Below are 21515 nucleotides of genomic sequence, written 5' to 3'. Positions count from 1 at the left end.
CAGTAATACCGAATGAAACAAAATTCAGTCACGTGAAATGCAGTTTCATGTAATAGATCTAATGTCTTTTGATATACAACTTTATTTAGAAGTTATACTTTGATCTTTTAGCATGTAAAACATTTTAAAGGCATGAGACTACAGTTCAAAAATATTTTTGTAATTAAATTATGGACCTTGATTAGCTTGCCTGATGACACTTGCTCACATATACAATACTCTAAAATGGATTTTAGTAACTTTTAATTTTTTCTTTTTACAGATGTGTACATCTCATGATTGATACGAAGAAACTAGTCATGGGCCAAAGGTCAAGATACTTCTCTGGGAAATGTTGTTGATGCCTCTTTACAAAGTCATACAATGAGTGTTTGGTTTAAGAAAGATTTTCATATTTAAAAAAATTTTCATCTTGGAAATATATCAAGTGAAAATTAGAGTCTTTTGGGAAACATTTTCCTCCTGATAAATTATACTTGTAATGGGCGACATGGCAAACAACTCAGTTTCATACAGCGGAGTGAAACACACTCTGAAGGAAGCTGATCATGATGGAGACTTTGGAATCACGCTCGCAGAACTGCGGGCTCTCATGGAGCTCAGGTCTACAGATGCATTACGAAAAATACAGGAGAGCTATGGAGACGTCTATGGCATTTGCACCAGGTTGAAAACATCTCCAAATGAAGGTGAGTTTTATAAGATTTGTTTTTAGTTCTCTATGCAGAGAGTACTGTGTACTTGGCTCATAAATGAACATGCTTATATTGTCTTGGCTACTATATGATGGTGCTGTCATTTTAGTGCCATTAAAGACAGGTGAACTATCAGATTGGTGCAGTTAAAGTATGAATAACTTTAAATCAAGATATAATGTTGCACATTAATGTGTATATTTTCGGTTGCTGGGAGAAAATATTTTGTACTGTTGTACATATTGTTACTACTTGTTTGTCATAGCAAGACTGTCTTTCCCCTTGAGCTAGATAGGATGGAACCAGGCTTGGTAGCCCCCAGGGCATTCAGTGGAAATAAGCACTGCTCACCATCCTTCATTTTGCCAGGTAGCTTAAAATAGTTGTCGCTGCCAGTAGCTGGCTGAGTTGTTTTTAACCTAAACTTTAATAATGAGTTCAGATGGTCCTAAAGCAAATGGAGTAGATTAGATGGCAGGTTTTGACCTGGCAGACATTGCCTTTGATTTGATTGAAAATAATTTTCAACCGTAGAATTGTGTTGTTTCCCTACGTTTAAATAAACCTTTGGTTTCATAAGAAAGGACAATTCAGTATAACTTCATCATCGTCTTTGAAAGAGTTTGAGAAGGATGGCCTTTTATACATTGATCATGTTGAACAGAAAACTAATGTTAGGAAGTTGCAAATCACAGAGGAGAGGGGGAGGATACATGAGGATGAATGGTGACTACAATTTATTTTAGTAAGGATGGGAAATAATGCTAAAACTTCAAGTATATTAGCTTAAAGTATAAAGTATACTTTTAAAACTTAAAATATAAGTATATTCCAAAGCCAATTCTAGAGAAATTATGCAGAAGTGTTTGTCTTAACATTTTTTTCTGAAACATCTTATGACACGCTACAAGTTTTGCTAAACTTCGAAGGAATAGCAAAAAGTTATTTCTAAAATTATCAAAGAATTTTAAATCACATTTTAAAAAATGTTTTTTAAAACCTTTATAGGATTCTGTGTAAATTGCTCATTGTTTTTTCTGAGGTAGCATGATTTTGGGGAAGAAAGTATCAGTATTCACACATATCCTAAAAGGACTTTCTCGGATCTCTTGGAATATGTTTGTTTTTCTCTGCAAGACCTGTTAACTCCTCCAGATTTTCTGGATCTTATCTTCAAGTCAGAACCACTAGACACATGAACTCTTCTTAGTTATACCTTCAATATGCTGTACCATTTTAGGGTAGCTGGGATCCCTGTTGTTGATAAAAATTCAGGGAATCAAGAACAGAAGACCCATGGACTTTAACAGACAGTAATTTGACAAAACTCAGAGTTTGTTCATTATGCAAACCATCTTTGAAGTATTAACTAGCTGTCACCTTAGCAATTTGTACATTAATATGCTGGTAGCAATTGGTAGCTTCATTAATTCAACCACATGTACTCACTACACTTAATCTAAAACCTGATTGTTGGATGTTTCATGATCACCACGTTGATGGGAGAGTTGAACATTAAATAGCCCTCAGTATAACAGCAGTTTGTTCATGAAAATGATACTGAGCTTCAGTTTCAAGTCTGTACATAACTGCACATCCCCCAAGCGTGTCTCTGTATCCTCTGCTATTAATTACAACTCTTGTCTTCTGATAACTCCGTACCCGTGTTTGATGTGTTCTCATGTTTATAGACATGATTTCCCATTAGTTTGCACTGCGGTTTCTTTTGTGCTATTATTTGGGGCAGTACTCCTTGCATTGGTTTTGTTTGAATTAGTGCAGTTTCTTGAGTTAGAGGGAAATTTTACATCTAGTACAGTAGTTTTTAAAATTTGGGGAGGGGATGGTTATATACCACTTTAACAATATGATGGAAGCTGTGGATAATCTCTAGAAATGTCATCAACACTTAAAATTTTGTGTGCATTGTTGCTGCTTTGTGATAGTAAATAAATGTGTGCATTATTTTTCACTCTTTTATTCTTGGAAAATTCTTACTCATCATCTTGCTAGAATTGTGAATTTAATTTTTGTTAAAAGTTATACAAACTGCCGTCTTCATTGTTTATATATAGTTTGTCATTTTGGAGTATTTTTTATGGAATGTGAAAAAGGCTGTTTTAAACATTGTTTTTGTATTTACAGTTGTAAGAATAAATAAGAGCAGCAGCAGCCTGACAGGAGTGTTATTTCCAAAGGAATAGTTTTAGTTCAATTTAGATACAGTTCACTCAGCTAGTGATTAGTGTTTTTGTCATTGATCAGCTGGGCAAATGATGATAAATGAGTCATCATCAGAGATAATCTGCTAGGAGTTTATCTGCCCAAGAAAATTATCTAGACACCAAGTACTTTTTTGTTAGTATAACAAAAAATCCCCTGCTTATAATCCCCTGCTTATAGTCAGGGAAAGTAAGATTAAAATGATTGTTCAAAGTACATAAATTTTGGTTAGGTAAAATTGAAGTTCATCTGTCCCTTTAGTTCATTCATTCATTCATTCATTCACTGACACACAACATTTTTTCATCAGATCTAGGTTGTCAGTTGTCGTATATTTTATATACCCCTAAAAATAGATTTAGTGTTGGCAGTTTTAATTGTAAGATAATTTAAACATATAATTAAATTATATCCCAATTTCAGAGACGTTAATAAAATGTAAGAATATGCGCATTTTAGAATTGCTGGGATATTGTATTCAGCATGTTATCCGCTGTGTAACAGGTAATTTTTAAAACTAGACTCTGAGCATACATTCATGAATAAAACAAAAATCCCTGCCTTATTTTTATATGGGGGAGACAAATTCACAAGACAAGGAAATAAAATGTGTGGTGTGTTCCTGATATATGCTTTAGAGAAAAATGAGTGGAGAAGGAAAATCAGAAATATTGGGGACGTCAACATTAGATTGTTGTAAAGTCTAAAGGAACAACTTAAGACATCTCTGAAGAACAGCAACAACAAAATGATAGGTAACACTTTTTGTGCCAGATTAGTTGTTAGCACTTACAAATATTAACTCATTTTATCCTCACAAGCACCTTACCCTGTTTTACAGCCAAAGATCCCACAGCACAAAAAGGGTAAGCAACTTTACCGAAAGTCTCCTATATCACAAGCCCAGAGCAGGGATTCATATCTCAACATACGGAGAACATGCTTTTAACCACTATATTGTACTGCCTATTACAAAAACTCATGTCATGCAGCGTGCAAGAGTTAAGAATATTGAGAAAGACATACTTGTGTTCTCTCCTCTCAGTAGTATTTTTTGATGGCAGGAATTATCTGATGGGAAAAAAATTGATTTTCAGGTTCTGTTTTATGGATCAGTCTTTAAAGCACGTATGCCTTATCCAGGACGTGGTACTTGTGTGCTCCCTCTTTGGCCTGCTAATGTGTTGCTTATTTCCTAGCAGAGTAATCATTTAGCTTGATTTGAATCCTGTCTGTGTCCTGATCAATAGGAAGTGCTTTGAGCCAGGTGTGATTTTCAAACTCAAAACTTCCCAGTAGTTCTGATTAACCATCTTTACTCTTAAAAAAGAATCAGAACTATAAATTCCAAGGTTAACTGGAATTGAGGCTTGTAACTTGCTATTTTTAGCTTTATCTATTAGAGCAAGCATCTATCTTACAGTCCTCAGGATCCAAGAATGTATTTGTATGATAAAATAACGTGCGTATAGCATCCTAATTCAGTGAAATTACCATTACAGTTTTTTTTTTCTTTTGTATCTTTGTTTTCCTACATCAACTTTCTTATTCCTATTCTATATATTTCTTGATCCTTTTATTTTTATACTAACTTTTGGTATCCTTTCCATTTTAATGTGTTCCTATGTTATCTATGTTATATTTTATATTGAATGGTAGAATAGACTCTAATAATGAGATTCATAGAATGCAGAACTCTAGCCCTGCTCTCATGTTCCTCATTCAGTTGTGCTGCATTAAAACAGCGAATAAAAATGAATTCATAAAACTTAAAGACCAAATACTGAGTGGTATTCTGTAAGAGGACAGGCTTCCTGGCCTTATAACGGGCCAGAAAGTAAATGGGACACTAAGTTTTTTAAGTGGTGGTTGCTAAAATTAGGTAGAAGAGATAAAAAGCAAAGGAAATGAGAAAAAGAAAGAGCGGTAGGAAGAAACAAAAGGGACATGTGGTAGGAAGCCAGGGAGAGTCAACAGCAATTGTCCCTGGCTGACTAGTGTTTCCATAGTGTTTCAGGTGGCAGTTTCTTTTTTTTTTTAATAGGGTTGTTTTTTGTTTTTGTTTTTTTGCTATTTTTATTTTTATTTATTTATTTTAATTAGTTTCAGGTGCACCAAACAATATAATAGACATTTATAATTTATATCCCTCACACTGTGTGAAACCCCCTCCCTCATCCACTATCCCTCTGACATCACACAGAGCCATTACATTTCCACTGTCTCTATTCCTAATGCTGTACTCCACTTCTTGTAACTATATATATAGATATATATCTGTATCTATACATATATATGTATATATCACATTGTAGATGACATGGATTATTGTTCAGCTTCAGGTGTACAGTGCAGTGATCAGGCATCTACATCATCCTGTTTGCACTCACAGAAGTGAGGCTGCTAGTAGCGGTGTGCTCTGACCATGTCTTCATGGTGCAATATAGTAAAACTAACAGTCACACATGCAAATCTATTTTCACTCTCTCCAAAAATCAGCCCTTTGCCCAGACAAAATCAGTATTGATCTATTGGCTACTACAAGAACGCTCTGATGCCCTGGTGTGTGTGCTTGGTTGTACAGGTTGGCACAGTCCTTTCAGGCATTCAGCAAGGATTTGCACGGCCATGGTATGCCATCCATATATGCTTTCGTCCATGTATAGAGTTACTAACAACGGCTTTATATTGGTGCTCCTCTGCATGGCCTTGTCCTAGAAATGTATTGCTGCTCTAACAGACGTGGAGAATTATACATTTAATACCTGCTCGGGTCACTTAGGCATTTCTCAGAGAGAGTTGTAACACTGAATATTCCTGTTAACTTTGTACATAATATGTATTATTTTTTAAAGTTGTGCTTAATAGAGCCTGAAGTAGCATGCTTTAGTTAGATCTTTTTTAAGTTCAGTTTTCTGAGTACAATGGACACATTTTCTTTCTCAAAATACTCTGTTCTGGCTTTCATAACACTCTTGGGGTTTCTTTCTTTTATCTGACCAAGTCTCATCAGCCTCCTGTGCTTTCCTTTAGATGTTGGCCGACCTCAGGTTTCTGTTCATCTGTACACACTCTTCTTCATCCAGTGGCTACATGCGCCCCAGGTGATGCCGTCCATTCCTGAGACTCCCTGTCACTCGGATGCTGTGATTCCCACTCCCATGCCTGCTAGCCACGTTTTTCTCCCAGGCTTTGCAGCTGAAAGCCCACTTCTTTATAGACATCTTCATTTTCTCAAACTTTCCCTTCTGAAAATATGCTTTTCTTTTTCCCCTTTCCTATGAAACCTGTTATCCATCTTGTTAGGTGGCGTTGACTTTGACAGGAATCTTTCACCCACCCTAACTTTAGCGACAAGACTTGGAAATTCTAACCCCTAACTTTGTCTTAACTCAAGGGTGCTGCTTCTCTGCATCCCCTCTACCCGGCTTGAGGCCACTGTCTTCTCTTGGGTGATTCCGGTAACAGCATACTAACTGCTGTCTTTTCTGTCTCCCCTCACGCTGCCTGTCACTCTCCTGCTTAAAAGCTGGCAGTGGTTTCGCCTTGCCCTTAGAATGAGGTTCAGATCTCTCACTTAGGTTAACAAATGTCGGTGGGATCTGGTCCTCTGTTTCTCCTTTCCAACTCTGCTCCCCAGTGCTGGAGGCATAGCAGAATTTTCAGCTTTCTCAAATAATGTTGTGCCGTGCTCACTCTTGTTTCTTGGCCTCTTGCGTACTAATCTGTCCCCTAAAACACTTCACCTCATCCTTCCTATGACTATTAATATCTTACTCATTCTTAGGCTCTCTAGGTATCTTAGAATTCCCTTATCTACCCCAAACCCCTGAATTTTGGATTCCAGTTCCCTTTGTGGACTCTCACACATTCTCACCACGTCCTCGAAGTGCTTAACACAGTGGGTTGTGATTAGCCGGTTACTTGTCAGTCTGCTCCCCCAGCCCTGTCCCACCCCCACCCCTGTGAACTGTGAGTTCTTTGAGGGCAGTTGCCAGAGAAAGCATCCTGTCTGACTCATTTCCCTTCGTTTCCTTCGTGCCATCACAGTGCCTGGCTCATTGTAGGCATTTGGACACAGATGCATAAGTTTGACTTTAGACCAGTGATTCTGAAAATTTGAGGGGGTCTCCTTGTTTTTTGAAATTGAGACTGATAAGAGTATTAGTCTGTTTTCCAAGAAGAATGCACCTAAAAAATAAATTCTTACATGCTTTCTAGGTCTGCATGTTTCCCTGTGTCCCTCAGAGAAGTCAGGGTGGCTACTGTACCACCCGCCACCCTCACTCCACACTCAGACACATATACACAAATGAAGTACAGGATTTATTCTGTGTGCTGTGTATTAATCAGCCGCGGTTTTCAGTTAAACCCCCCCCCTGCTTCCTACATTGCAGTGCTTAACTCCCTGCTTCCTTTGAGACGTGGTTTTATTAGTCCTAGCAGTGGAGTTGCTACATTTTCTTGTAAAACATTGTTATTGATGTAATTTGCATTTTATTCCATATGTCCTTTTCAAATACTCTTAAACCAGTATGTATTTATAGACTGGATATAGGCTTTCTTTTCTTAACTTCCCACAACGGTGGATCCAGAACCCAAAAGCATATAATTCTGAGGCTCCTGTTGATGGGTCTTTTGTGACGCTAACTGGGCTGTGAGATCAGTGCACACATGCCCTTGGCCTCATTGCTGCTAACACTATAGGCCGCTGAGCAAGAGGACTCGGCAGAAGCGTCCTCACTGTATTCATTCATAAGTTATTCTTAATGGTTTCATAGCATGCTTAGGCTGTTTGTGAAGCCAGGACCGCGTGGGCTCATTACCACTTCCCCAGCTTAGCTCTCTCTCTTCCCCATGAAGTTTGCTGTCTCTCTCCTCAGGGACAGCGTCTTCTGCACCTGTGATAGACTGACACCCGTGCCTTGCAGGCTGCTCCCGCTTGCCTCTTGAAAGGCTTTATTCTAGTGTTAGCCTGTGTGTGTCTCCTGTATCATCAGTGTCTTGTTTTCTACTTGATCATTTCCTTTGATAAATAATGTGCTTTAGTATCTATCCCTCACCTTTAAAAAAACAAAATGGGTAGTATTTACCCATTTTTAATTCACCTTTACTGCTTTATTTCTCCCCATTGCATCATACTCCTGGAAAAAGTTATCGATACTCATTGTTTCCATTTAGTCATTCCCATTCTCTGTTCAATTCTTTCTTATCAGTCTTTTCTTTACATGCCACTCCACTGGAAGATTCCTTATCCAGGTCATCAGCCTCCATCTAGCAAAAGCCAGTTTGTCCATTCTCTGTCTTCATCTTACTCAACCTTTGTAACACCATTTGATACATCTCCCTCTTTGAGCAAACCCCTTTTTTCTAGGCTTCTACAGTATTCCATACGCCTGTTTATGAGTCATCCCCTCGTCCCCACTCTTCTGTTTCTTCTCAGTTGCTTTTAGCTTCTCTTCCCTGATCTGACCACCAAATGGTGGATTGTTAAGGCTCTCGCCTCAGCCCTGCTCTCTTGTTGTCTAGTTACTCTAGCTTTCAGGACCTCTTATCCGGTCCATGGCTCCAGAATCATCTGTTATGTTGATGACTCTGGCTCACATCTCTCCCCGAATTCCGCATGTGGATTCTCAGCTGTCTACTGGACATTTCCACTCATGTAATGGGCATCCCATGTGTTAATCTATAAAACAGAACCAATAACTCCTGCGTTCCTTTTCACACCCAATTCTGCAATTCCCAAAGCCTGCTTTTGGTAAACGTCTACTGCCTAGTACCCCCTTAAGTGTGTGGCCCGGACAAAAAAAAAAATCTGGATACCGTTCTTTATTCTCTTTGTTTCATCCACATCCAGTCCTTCAGCAAGTTCAGTCTGATCTCCTCACAAGACACCTGGCAGATCCAGTCGCTGCCTCTAAATCCCAGATGGAGGTGGCCGCTCAGCTCAGTGGTTAGAGCGCGGCGCTAATGACACCAGGGTTGCTTTTCCGACCCCGCATGGGCCACTGTGAGTGGCGCCCTCCTTAAAAAAAGTTTTAAAAATAAATAATATAATACAGAATTGTACACCTGAAATCTATGTAACTTTACTAACAATTGTCACCCCAATAAACTTTAATTAAATAAAATAATAAAGAAATAATAAAAGCCAGGTGCAAGCCACCATCGTCTCTTCCTCTGTACTGCAGCAGCCTCCCAGCTGGTCTTTTCCCTCTACTCTTGCACTCTTCAGTGTACCCTTCACACAACAATTTAAATGAGATTAGTTATCCCTACCCTGCTTTAAAACCTGCTTGTGATTTCCACTGTTCTTAGATTAAATGCCAGTCCTCTCTCCGTATTATTTGAATTGTCTTTATTTGTCCCCCTGCAGTGTAATAATAGGCTTGCTGAACGGAGATTGGTGTTGCTCACACTGCCTCCTCAGCAGTAGCACAGTCCTTGGAAGTAGTTAGATGTTCAGCAGGTATCTGTCGGGGAGCAGCCTGTTGTTACAGAACACTTTAACTTCATTATATGTAGATTCTGTAAGTTTATTTTTTTCTATTAATAGAAATGAATTGTCCCCAAAATGGAGAGAAAACCTGTAGTGTTCGTTTTGTAACTTGTCTTCCCCTTTTCTTAGCTTAATAACTGTTACCCTGTAATTTATGATTTACGTGCTGCACACCTTCTCCTTGGTCTTTCAAAACAACCTTATTAAGTTATACCCACAAATATTAATGCTCCCCTCAGCCCCCAAACAAGTTACGTGACGTGCACAAGATTTCGGCAGGGGAACTGGAGCCGAGGTCTCCGAACTTCTAAACCAGACAACTGGTGGGTGTGGTGACCTCGGCATGTGCTGGTGGTGTGGGAGGGTGACAGTGACCTTCAGCGCCAGCTGCCTTCGTCCTTCCCACCTTCCCTCCAATGTGCGTTTTTAAGCTGTCTTTAGTTCTATGGCTGTTCTTTTCAGAATTAGCATGAAATACTGGTCCCTGTGAAGACTAAGATATTCAGATCTGATCAATTATTTTTATAGTTACAGTGGTGACCTTTTAAAGCTATCAGGTGTTGTATGTGTAATTAATGGTAGGCTCTCTTAAGTGTGAGCTAAACTGATAGAACCAGTATCTTCAAACAGATTTCTTAGAAAAAAATGGAGACTGACGGGGAGAAATAACAATCTTCTATTTTGTTATAAAAGCATTACGTAATAGACAAACTTACCTATTATCTAAAGCATCCTTTCATAAAAGGAAGGACATTTAATTTAAAAAACAGCAAGCCACATAATCACAGAACATTTCCAAGTATAGTTCTTCAGAACAAGTAACTTTTGTTTTGTGGAAAATTTCACCACATTGATTTCTTTATCCCTCAATGAAACCATGGACCAATGTGAACTCTGCAGTCATGTGTGATCAGACAGCTTTGCTCTAGTCTGAACAAACAGTGTGTGGACTTTAAATTATAATTTGCAACTTTGTTCTCTCATACCATCTTTCCCCCTAAACACCATTGCTACAATCGTTCCCTGCCTTTCTTTCCACTGACTGTCTCAAAGCCCAGAACTCGGGGAAGTTTTCAGTTGATACCTTTTGTCATCAGAAATCCAATATGCTTTCTCAACTGCCCAGTATGGACCAACTCTGTTAGAGTTGGCAGTGAAAACATTCTCTGGAATATTTTTGGTACATTTAACAAAATAAGTAATTACTTTAAAATCTATATATTTATTTTTCGTTGTTTATTCTAACGGTTTACTTTCTTTGTTCGCTCTCCTCTACTCTCTGCCTGCCTCTGCTTTGAGATTAATAGCTAAAACAAAGCAAGAGCCTTCCAGTAATCTGCTGTTTTCCTGTCTTCTTCCTTTGATGTTCTCTTAGAATGAGCTCTTGCCAAAAAAAAAAAACAAAGTGGAATTAAATTAATTATAAATTTAAATTTATGATGATAAATTAAAAGTCATAACATCCTAGTATCTTTGCCCCCTTCTTCGATAACAAACTGAGGAAAGTGTTGTTGGTCCCTGCTGTGTTTTCGTAGTCCCACAGTAATGTAAGTGTGTACATACTTTGCATTAGCTAATTTGGATATATCTAGGTTCGACCGCATCAAGAGGGTTAAATCAGAGGAGAACTTGTTTGATAGGTTGAAGGAAAGACAAAATTAATATTCATCCTACTCTCTCTTAACCTCCCTCATAGCTTTCTAATTCCACACTCCCGGCATTAAATATGTCTTACATGTACCTTTCCCTTAACAGTGACAATATGTACATATAGTCAGTCAGTAGCACTACCTGTTTTGTCAATTGGAAATAAATCCTGAGTGTAAAACTTGAAAAAAAAGGTCAGTCGAAGTGTCCTTCTGTTTTTTATAACTTGCAAATCTTTTATCAATCCAAGTATAACAGATGTTTTAGGGCGGCTGGATGGCTCAGTTGATTAGAGCGCCAGCTCTTAACAACAGGGTTGCCCATTCCATTCGTGCATGGGATGGTGGGCTGCACCCCCTGCAACTAAGATCGAAAACGGCGACTGGACTTGGAGCTGAGCTGCGCCCTCCACAACTAGACTGAAGGACAACGACTTAGAGCTGATGGGCCCTGGAGAAACACACTGTTCCCCAATATTCCCCAATTTAAAAAAGAAAAAGATGTTTTAGTAGAAAAGTTTTAGAGTTTGTGATAGGTTATCTTTTCGTTGTTCTTCAGTTAGTACGAGTGAAAAGCAAAGACTTTCACTGATTAACTTAACCAAGTTTCAATAAGTAAAGCCAAATATTTTTATGTATTTCCCCATTTTGGGAGGTACAAACATCATAAGTAAAAGTAAAGGTCAGGGAGATGTTTAATTCCAGTATAAAAACCGTCAAAGTGTCCTACCAGTTCTGGTCTCTAGCAGTCTACAAGATGGTATAAGATAGTATAATCAAAAATAAGCAGTTTGGAAAAGTGAAAATTCTTAATCTAATTTTGAGTTATGTACTTAAAATGTTGCTTTAAAGCACTGCACATGTTTTCAGTGATTTAAATTCAGAAAACAACTAACACACAAAAAAAATCATATTGATAGTTTCTTATGTATTAGAATCCAAAGTGTACAGAATGAATGTGTTTTGAATATAGATATTTTCATTTGTAAGTAGGTAAAACTGTTCATTGAAATGTGTTTCTTTTTATTAGGTTTAAGTGGAAATCCTGCAGATATAGAAAGAAGAGAAGCAGTGTTTGGAAAGAATTTTATACCTCCTAAAAAGCCAAAAACCTTTCTTCAGTTAGTATGGGAAGCATTACAAGATGTCACTTTAATTATATTAGAAATTGCAGCCGTAGTATCATTGGTCCTTTCATTTTATCAACCTCCAGGAGGGGATAATGCACGTAAGTAAATTGGGAAGGGGGAAGAAAAAAAAAAAGACTTGTGTGTATGTGTTACTAAGTTCAGCTCATTTGCTTACCTAATGCATAATAATAGTAGCAGGCCACAGTTACTGATGGTTTGCTGTATACTGGGCACCATTCTAACTGTGCCTTTAGTAGTTCTTTAACTGGATCACCTCAGATAATTTTCACAGTAACCCTATGATATATAGATGGTGTCGTCTCCATTTCACAGTGAAACACAGGTTCCGTAACCTGCCTATCTATACATACAGTGTGTCTGGCAAGCAGCTAAGCCATATATCTGATGTAGTCTGTGCCACCACTGTTTTTAAGTTCTTCAGAACACTATTGTGAAATAATTAGTTTTTCATTTTGGTTTTTGTTGTTTGGTGTTTTTTTTTAGTCTGTTGGAAAAGCATTCTGAAAGCAAAATTCTATTCCCTTCCCCAATCCATTACTTTTGAAGTTCTTAAACTGTGTTGTGTGTGTGTGATTTGAGTAATCGTCTTGGCATTCTAGAAATGTTTATACTACAAAGTATCCTGGCCAATGGAAAAACCCATTATAGAATGGTAGATCTGCTTTAACTTTAACTAGTAGCTACAAATGGTTTTGTTTTCCTCCCAGCTTCCTCTGTCCTTCATTTCTCTTTTAAATTTCCTCTCCTTTTAAAAGATTTATTTAAATTGGGTATTTCTGACTGTACATTTGATAACTGCTAGGAAGTCTAGCTTGGGTATTGGTCAGCATATTTAAGTAGCTATAGAGTGAACCAGTAACAATATTTTGTATATCAACAGGGTTATTCACCAAAATATGTTTGTTTCTGAATGCTTCATTTTTATGCTATTCAAGTTATGAAGACTTGAATAAATGCTTGCTAACTCTAAAAGTTGGTTTAGGTAATCATTTAAAGTAATTCCTTGAAAGGTATATGTAGAGCTCTTGTGAGAACTTTTTTTTTTTTTTTTAAATGAAGAAAGTTGGTCACAGGAAAGGCCAGTTTACCTGAGATCAGTGTAGATCAGGGTGTTTCAGCAGGAGCACTGTTGAAATTTTGCATTGGAACATTCTTTGTTGCCAGGTGCATTATATCAAATGAGGCAACCAAAAATGTGGGCAGACATTGCCCGGTGTCCGAAAGAGGGCAGAGCAGCCTGTGGTGGAGAATAACTGATATAAATGAGAAAAGATTTACGCAATATTCTTGTCAGTATTGAGCCAAAAATATTTTTTAAACTTTTGTTTATTTTTATTAAATAATATAATAAAATAGTACATGTTTTGCTATAGAGCAATTAGGGGGAAATGACAGTTCAGAGGAAGAAATAATATTCATTGAAAATTCCACTTCTTAGAGATTACTGCTATACCATTTTGATATATATCCTCCCAGGTTTAAAAAAAAAAAATTTTGTGTATATGTGTGTCTTTGTGTGCTCATGCATGTAATGTGTTCATGTGTGGGTAGGTGTGAGGATATGTAAATGTGTGTGTCTTTTTATCTGAAAAAGGAGGTAATACCATGTTTAGTGGAATACAGGTAAATTCATTAGTGTTCAGTTTACCCAGCTGTCATTAGGAATACTGAGAATTGGTGTTCTAGAATTGAGTGAGTTAGCAGATTATTAAAAACATTTTACTTTTAACTTTTTTTTTTTTTTTTTTTTTTACAAGACTGTAAGAAAACTAAAGAAAAATATTTTCAATGGGAGTGGATTTTGTTACTACTATGGCCTGGACAAATCTTTCTGGAATTGGGACCGCTTCATTTGTAGGACATAGTAACAGGCCCTTTCCCAAATTTGCTTAAGGAGACACTGGTATTAGATCCAACTGGGAAGATAATCTAGAGTTGTCAGTGTCATAGGCCCTTTAAAGAGACTCAGAATCCACTAGAAGGTGTTGATAAAACAATGGCATATTCGCTCCATGGTGAGGTGTTAGTTAGTGTGTGTACTTCATTCTTTTTAAATTTATTAATGTATTCCATGTATCTTTTCATCATGTTATGTTTTAACAATGAGTAGTAGTAATTTGCTTAAAAGGAAATCCATGAGTTGTCAATCTATAGTCATAGAAATTAAATTACCAAAATGTCTTGCTGATACGGTTTGGGGTGAAAATAAGCGCTATAACCCACATCATAAAGAAATCTATAGTTTCAGACTCCTTGGTTGCAGAGCCCCTTTACACTCTTGAAGTATTGAGGACTCCAAAGAGCTTTTGATTATGGGAGTTATATCTGTAGATATTTACTGTGTTCTTAATTAAAACTGAGAAATTTAAAAATACTAGTACATTTTAAAAATAAGTATTGTTACAATAAATATAATTACTGTGATTAATTACTATTCATGAAGTTTTAAATAGTGGTGTTTTTCATTCCATTGTATCTCTTTAATGTCTGGCTGAATTAAATATAACTGGGTTCTCATCTGCTTCTGTATTCATCGTATCATATTAGCACGTGTAATAAAGTCTTTGGAAAATTCGACTATACAGTCATAAAATATGAGGCAAACTTTTTGTGAACGTTAACATCACCCCTTCTTTTTCATCCCCAATTGATCTTTCTCATCTCTGTGTTTTCCTTCACCTGCCCCATGTAACTCTCCCAGCTCAATCTTTATTCAACGTCCGTGTACCTCAAATCCTCTCTTCAGTTCATGCTCACTGTTCTGGAATATGCTTTAATCATTTCTAATGCCACTCATTGACTCATTCTTTTCTTCTGAATAATCGTTTTCCTGCTTTGCCTGTCCTAAGAAAACCAATGACTTTCAGAGGTTTCAGCTCTACCCTCAATAAGAAAGAACTTTATATAGGAACACAGAAGAACATATGCCTTTGTGTGAATTTATAAATTACCAAAGTATGCTTTCAGGAAACAGTATGAACCTTCACTGCATGTGTATCCTTTCTCCTATTTTGTCCTGTTTCATTTTTCAAAATGCTGGTCATGAGCCACCAAATTGGTTTTAGACTCACAAAGAGATTGCAGTCCAAAGTCCAAACAGCACTGTTCCATGATTCTTTCTTTACCATTATTGACCTTACAGTTTTAAGTTTGTTTGTTTTTTTCCTCCCCTATCTTTTTTCAAACTCTTTTCTGCCGTAGAGCCTTTGTACTGACTTGAATTTGTCCCTGGAATGTTCTTCCCTTAGAGCTATACGGCTAGTTCCCGGTTATCATTTGGCTCCTAGCTCAAATGTCATGGACACTTCAGAGAGGCCTCTGCTGATCCAATCACAATTAGCCCTCTTTGTTCACTTGATAGCACATCACCATGTTTTATTTTCTTCGTGGCACTTACAACATCTAATACTAATTATCTGTGTTTTATTATCTGAATTTTTACATCCGCTGCGCCTAACAATCTGAATATGGGTTCTCTGAAGAGAGGGAGGTTGTGTGTCTTACTACTGCATCCCTAGCTTCTAAAAGTGTCTGGCACCTAGAGTAGGTACTTAAATAGTTAAATTATGAGTGGCACTTTCCTTAACTTTGCATGTTATGAAACCCAACATTTGATCATACTCCAGTAAAATTGATCTAATAAGTAAGCTTGATTCATGGATAGCACATAATGCTTGATTTCTCATTTGTGTTTTGCCTACCATATGTAGTTAGTAATAGCATTAACCATTTGTTGAGTGCAAAGGACGTCTTCACCACTGCTCTACCTACTTTGTAAGTGTTCTCTTGTTGAATCCTCACAACTGTGGGGTAGATGAGGTATCCTAATTTGACAGATGAAGAAACCAAGTCTCAAAAATAAGTAACTTGCCTTAGGGTTGGGGTTTAATCCTCTAGTGTCCTTACTCTTAAACAGTACTACTGTAAAGTGCCTTCCTGAGGTTGAGACTTCAGAGGCAAGGAAGTTGAAATTGACAATTGACATAGTAAATGTTCTCGTCATTCTGGAATGCTTTGAGTTCAGTGATGAGGTGTTTAGTGCTGTAAGTAAAATTAACGAGATATATAAAGGTCATAGTTATTACATGTCTGTTACCATCAATTCACTATCCTTTTTGATGAGCATTTTCTTTCTTTCCCAAATAGTTTGTGGAGAAGTCTCTGTTGGAGAAGAAGAAGGTGAAGGTGAAACTGGTTGGATTGAAGGAGCTGCAATCCTCTTGTCAGTCGTGTGTGTGGTGTTAGTAACAGCTTTCAATGACTGGAGTAAGGAAAAACAGTTCAGAGGTTTGCAGAGTCGAATTGAACAGGAACAGAAGTTCACGGTCATCAGGGGTGGGCAGGTCATTCAGATTCCTGTAGCTGACATTATTGTTGGAGATATTGCTCAAGTGAAATATGGTAAGTCACAACGAGCAGTACATCTGTCACTGGGTGTAAAATTATTATATAATCTTGTTTACAGTTTAACATATTACTGCTTTCTGTTTTAGGTGATCTTCTTCCAGCTGACGGCATACTTATTCAAGGCAATGATCTTAAAATTGATGAGAGCTCATTGACGGGTGAATCTGATCATGTTAAGAAGTCTTTAGATAAAGATCCCTTACTTCTATCAGGTATGAATTTCCTTCATAACTTGTAACTTGTTTCTCCCCCACAGCTGTATAACATTGTCAGCAAACACGGTTTTTCCTAAGAGTCAATAATGTGATTTATGCTGGCTTTAATCATTATAATCCTTGGAGCCTTTTTTTAGCTTTTTTTTTTTTTTTTTTTTTTGTTAACTGTCAAAGACATTAGGTATCTTTGAATCCAGAGTTACAAATTTTTACAAATGAGGAAACTGAGTCTGAAAAAATTAAGAGATTTGATAGCCAGTGTTAGTTAATGTTAGTATAATGATAAAACTAAAATACAAGTTGAATTGATCTCTATTGAATTGTTCTGTTTTTCTGTATCACATTTATATTTACAGTCTGTTGACAAACAAGATTGAAGAATAATTATGTGTTTAAAGCAAATTAGTGAATTTTCTGTAATGGTCGATAAGGGACAGGTTTTTTGTTTTTTTTTTAAAGAACTGATGAAATCCTTAAAGTTACTCCTTAGTTACCCTAATCCAGCTATCTCATTTAACTACTGAGGACCGAGTCTGAGACATATCCTGTCTGTCTAAGATTATATGACTAATCAACAGTACGTCCAGGAGTAATACCACATGTACTGGGCAGGATTGAATTTGCACATGGTTAAGACATGTTCTGAGAAGGGAAGGATTTGTATGCTAATTTAACTTGTTTAATAACTTGGCAGCTATGATTTTTCAGTTCTTCTCTGTAAGTTTTATATTTGAATTGTCTGAACCTGGCTTTACTGAAATCAAAGTCACACCTATGACAAGGGTCAGTTAAGTGAGAATCACAACTTCGGGGCACTTACCTAACTATAACAATTACCTTTTTAAGATGTGCAATTATGTGCCAAAAGCTCACTGTAGAATGTCCCACCATTAAAGATCAGAGTAATTACATATGTGTACATTTATAAACACCATTATGAGTAATGTTTCTTCTTAAAAACGTGAAATTTGTATACCTTCAATATTCTTCACCACTAAGAATATTCGTACTCTATTTGGGGTTTTTATTTATATTAATGTGCTTGTGGTTTATTCCAAATAGACAGAAAAAATATCTTGGACATGTAAGTATAATGTATTTACATATAACGTATACTTATTTTGACTTATTCCTTGCCATAGGTCTAAGAAACTTTAGTTAATGTTAACCAAATAAAATCTATAATCATTCCAAAGGAGAGAGAAGCTATCTAATCAAACCTTACCTCCTCCGTAGACTAACTGGACCATATCTGGTGAACTGAGAGTATCCTCTTGCCTTTCTGCCGTAGTTACTTCGTGGGTTTTATGTACACCTAGCTTACGTACATAGAGCTTAACTCTTCAGGTTGACATCCTTTCACTGAACTTTGGTCCTTTCCTATTTTTATAGAGATGGCTGCTAAGTTTATATGTACTCAGGTTCCTAAAGCACCAAGTTCACCAAGAGAACTCGATAAATTTTCCATGCTTAAGAAACGACTGAAATAACTTTGTAGAGTCCCTTATCGTAGTACGGGTGGGAAAGTTTTTCTGCATTTATTTCTCTATTCCAAAAATGTACTAAAAAACATGAAATGCATTTATTTTTAAATTTATTCTCATGATGCCATCTCTCATTGCTGTTCTTGGCTTCTTATATTTAGATTTTTAAAAGCAGTTTTTCAGTTAGCAGTGGGGATATGACCGGAGCAAGAACTGTTTACTTTGAGCATATTAAGGCCAACATATGATTTACCTGTGGTAAGAAAGAACAGAAAATAAGAAATTGAAACCTGCCAAAAGACAGAATTGTTAAAAGAAACAAACTGTCTTTTACACACAATACTTGCTCAGTAAATATTGTTTCATTATCCTAAATTTCATTTCTTGTTTCCCTTGCATTTTCACTGGCAAAGAAGGTAATAATTAGTGAAATATTCAGAATACAGATTTTTAAAGCAAGGAAACCAAAGGCCTAAAACATTCATATTGGCTAAGTTACTCAGTAGTTAATAGCCAAATATTAACTCGTAAGTATTGAAGTAAGTGCATACGCTTTATGATCTTATTTAGCAGATCACCTTTGAGCACTGATTTGATACTTAAGATGGTGGTACGTGCTAGAGACCCTGCCTTCAGGTGTTTGTGAACTGGGAGATCAAGTAGATAAGTGATAACTGTAAAGAAGACCTCACTGAGTGTTAAAAAAGAATGAAGTTTTGATCTACTTAAAATTCACCAGAATATTAGAGTAGGAGGTGGGAAGCCTTCGAACAAGCGATAAAGGGTGCAGAGGTGTGGATGTACACGTTGGAGAACTGGAAGCAAATTTGTCGGCATTATATTGTAAGGCGACTATGTCCTCTGTCCTCTGATGGGAGCTGGACTGAATCCTTGCCTTTCCACTTAATAGTTGTGTAACCCTGGGCACGCTTTTAGAAAATAAAAATAATACCGCCTACCAATTAGCAAGATTTCTGTGACGGACCAAGAATTCAGTGTTCCCATCTTGCTCCCTTGCTTTCTGTAATGAGATTTCATGTCAGAGTAGTAGATGGAAAAGTGTGAAAGGTGGGTTGGTCTCGAGGTGAAGATGTTGGACTCAGTCCAGGGGGCAGTGTAGAGTCAGAAGTTTCTGAGCCATCAGAAGCTTAGGACACAAATCCTATTTTAGGAAAATTAAAATTGATTTTGAGATGAACTGGAAAGACTGAGTAGCTAGGAGGTTAATTGCAGTCATGTAGGCAGGCTGGGTTGGAAAGTCTGGGTTAGGTTGTGGGGTGAGGTCTGGGAAATGGGACGTTTGATGCTACAGAATCCCTTTGGTTATAAGCACATTTCTTTTATAATCAATGTATTTCTGAGAGAAATGTCCCTAATGATGATGATGGTGATGTAATTAAAAATACTGAGCATTTATTGTTGAATCCCTACAAATTCCAGGAAGTATGCTAGCCATGCCACATTTATAGGTTTGAGTCTCATTGTTTTTATGAAGTGTGGGTACTGTTATCTCTATTTTATGGATAAGGAATTCAGATGTTGTAATTTGCCCAATATCACATGATAAATGAGTGGTTTGAGTGAGTGTTGAACGCACATATGACTGATTACAGAGTTAAAAACCTAATAATTTAGATTTTATTTAATGCCTTATTTATTGAATTTATTTTATAAAAAATTAAGGACATTAAAGACAGTGTTACTAAAGTGGGAAATTTGTTTGTAGGGGGAAACTTCTATTCTGATTTTTAAGAACAAACCAGTTTTCTGTTGTTGGCAGGTACCCACGTCATGGAGGGCTCCGGGAGAATGGTAGTTACCGCTGTCGGTGTAAATTCTCAGACTGGAATTATCTTTACCTTACTTGGAGCTGGAGGTGAAGAGGAAGAGAAGAAAAAGGAAAAGAAAAGTAAGAATGGCAATTTGCTATAAAAGAATTGGTATTTGGAAATAGGGCAACTAAATTCTAAGAACTGGCACAAAACATACACTTCTTTCATGAGATTTGATATGAACAGTTCTACAAGAAGTTACAATGTTACCCAGGAGTGTACTTTTAAGTGGTAGAATTACTGGAGGGGAAGTTTTTCTTTTCAATCAAGAGTCCGTGAAGGGCCTTTAGTGAATGCAGCAGTCGCTTTACCAAGGAGTAAATTCATCATGTTGAACACTTCCATTGCCTTTGTTCTCTAGTTTTAGAGTCTCCTTGTCATCTGACCAGAAAAATTAATTTGTTATTTGATTATTTTTTCTGCTATGTTAGTAGTAGCTATCTGTGCCAGCCTTGTCACATTTTGGTCTCATTGAGATTTTAATCTCTTTCAAGTTTTTTACTATTCCTATTTCCCAGTCTGTACTTACTTACATTGTTGGTGTTTGGACATAAGACCAGGACTTCACTTTGACACCTATTAATGTTTGTCATGTTATATTCAGTCCATTGTGAGATATCAAGATCTTTATTTGATGTATTGTAGCTGCTGTCCCTCCAAGTGATCAGTCTCCAGCAAATTTGGTGACCATCGTTTATTCACAAGGACCTTATAAGAAACTCCGTCCTAGATGGGGAGACAACTCAGAATCACTTAGCGGGGAGCATAGTGCTTTTTTTAAAAAGTCCTCCCCACCCTGCTTCTAAATACCTGCTGTATACCACCCTTTTCTTCCACACAGAATCGTTCCTCCAGAGCTTTTGCCCTGTATGTTGACAGCAGGTTACTGTGGTCTAACCAATTAGATTTATTATTTAATTTTACTTAGAATAGTAAGCCCATGTTTCTCTCACACGCATAAGTATTTTGAGATCTTCTAAAGTAAATGCCTTGCAAAAATCTCAGTTTGCTACAACTACAGGAGTGTTTTTAATATTGGGGTATTTTGTTTTGTTCTTTGGGTTTTGTCTTTAGCTGTGAAATCTTTTATTTCAAACAGCAACGTGTTTGAAAAGTTCTGGCTGCAAGCGAGGATAGCAAGCGCACATTCTCCGTGCCCTGATTCCTCCCACCACAGCCGCCATGTGCTGCCTTAGGTTTCCTAAGGCAGAGTGGGAGGCAGTTTGAAAACCAGTGGTGATACCATTTACTGAATGCTTTATCTGCGTATCTCATTAATCCTCACCACCATATGACGTAAAGATTGTTACTCTTTTTATTGATGAGTAAACTCGAGTTTATGGAGGGTATACAACTTATTCCA

The 21515-nt window shown here is 37.1% G+C and overlaps 1 protein-coding gene across 5 annotated transcripts in view; it reads left to right on the top strand.

Annotated features, from left to right (window-relative positions):
- The window catches only part of ATP2B1 (ATPase plasma membrane Ca2+ transporting 1), a 125340-nt gene that overhangs the window by 56148 nt on the left and 47677 nt on the right, over positions 1-21515 (top strand). For all 5 annotated transcript variants that reach the window (XM_088801133.1, XM_074325297.2, XM_074325295.2 and 2 more), the window contains exons 2-6: positions 263-689; positions 12094-12291; positions 16361-16615; positions 16708-16833; positions 20101-20229. In XM_088801133.1, coding sequence (XP_088657259.1) covers positions 482-689; positions 12094-12291; positions 16361-16615; positions 16708-16833; positions 20101-20229 — 916 coding nt within the window. In that variant the 5' untranslated portion in view covers positions 263-481. The remainder of the gene's footprint in view (positions 1-262; positions 690-12093; positions 12292-16360; positions 16616-16707; positions 16834-20100; positions 20230-21515) is intronic.

The sequence above is a fragment of the Rhinolophus sinicus genome, chromosome 1 (genome assembly GCF_057876585.1).
Source record: "Rhinolophus sinicus isolate RSI-liver-muscle chromosome 1, RSI-T2T, whole genome shotgun sequence".
NCBI lineage: Eukaryota > Metazoa > Chordata > Mammalia > Chiroptera > Rhinolophidae > Rhinolophus > Rhinolophus sinicus.
The sequence above is the reverse complement of the archived record's forward strand: the minus strand, read 5'-3'. Positions and strand labels throughout refer to the sequence as shown.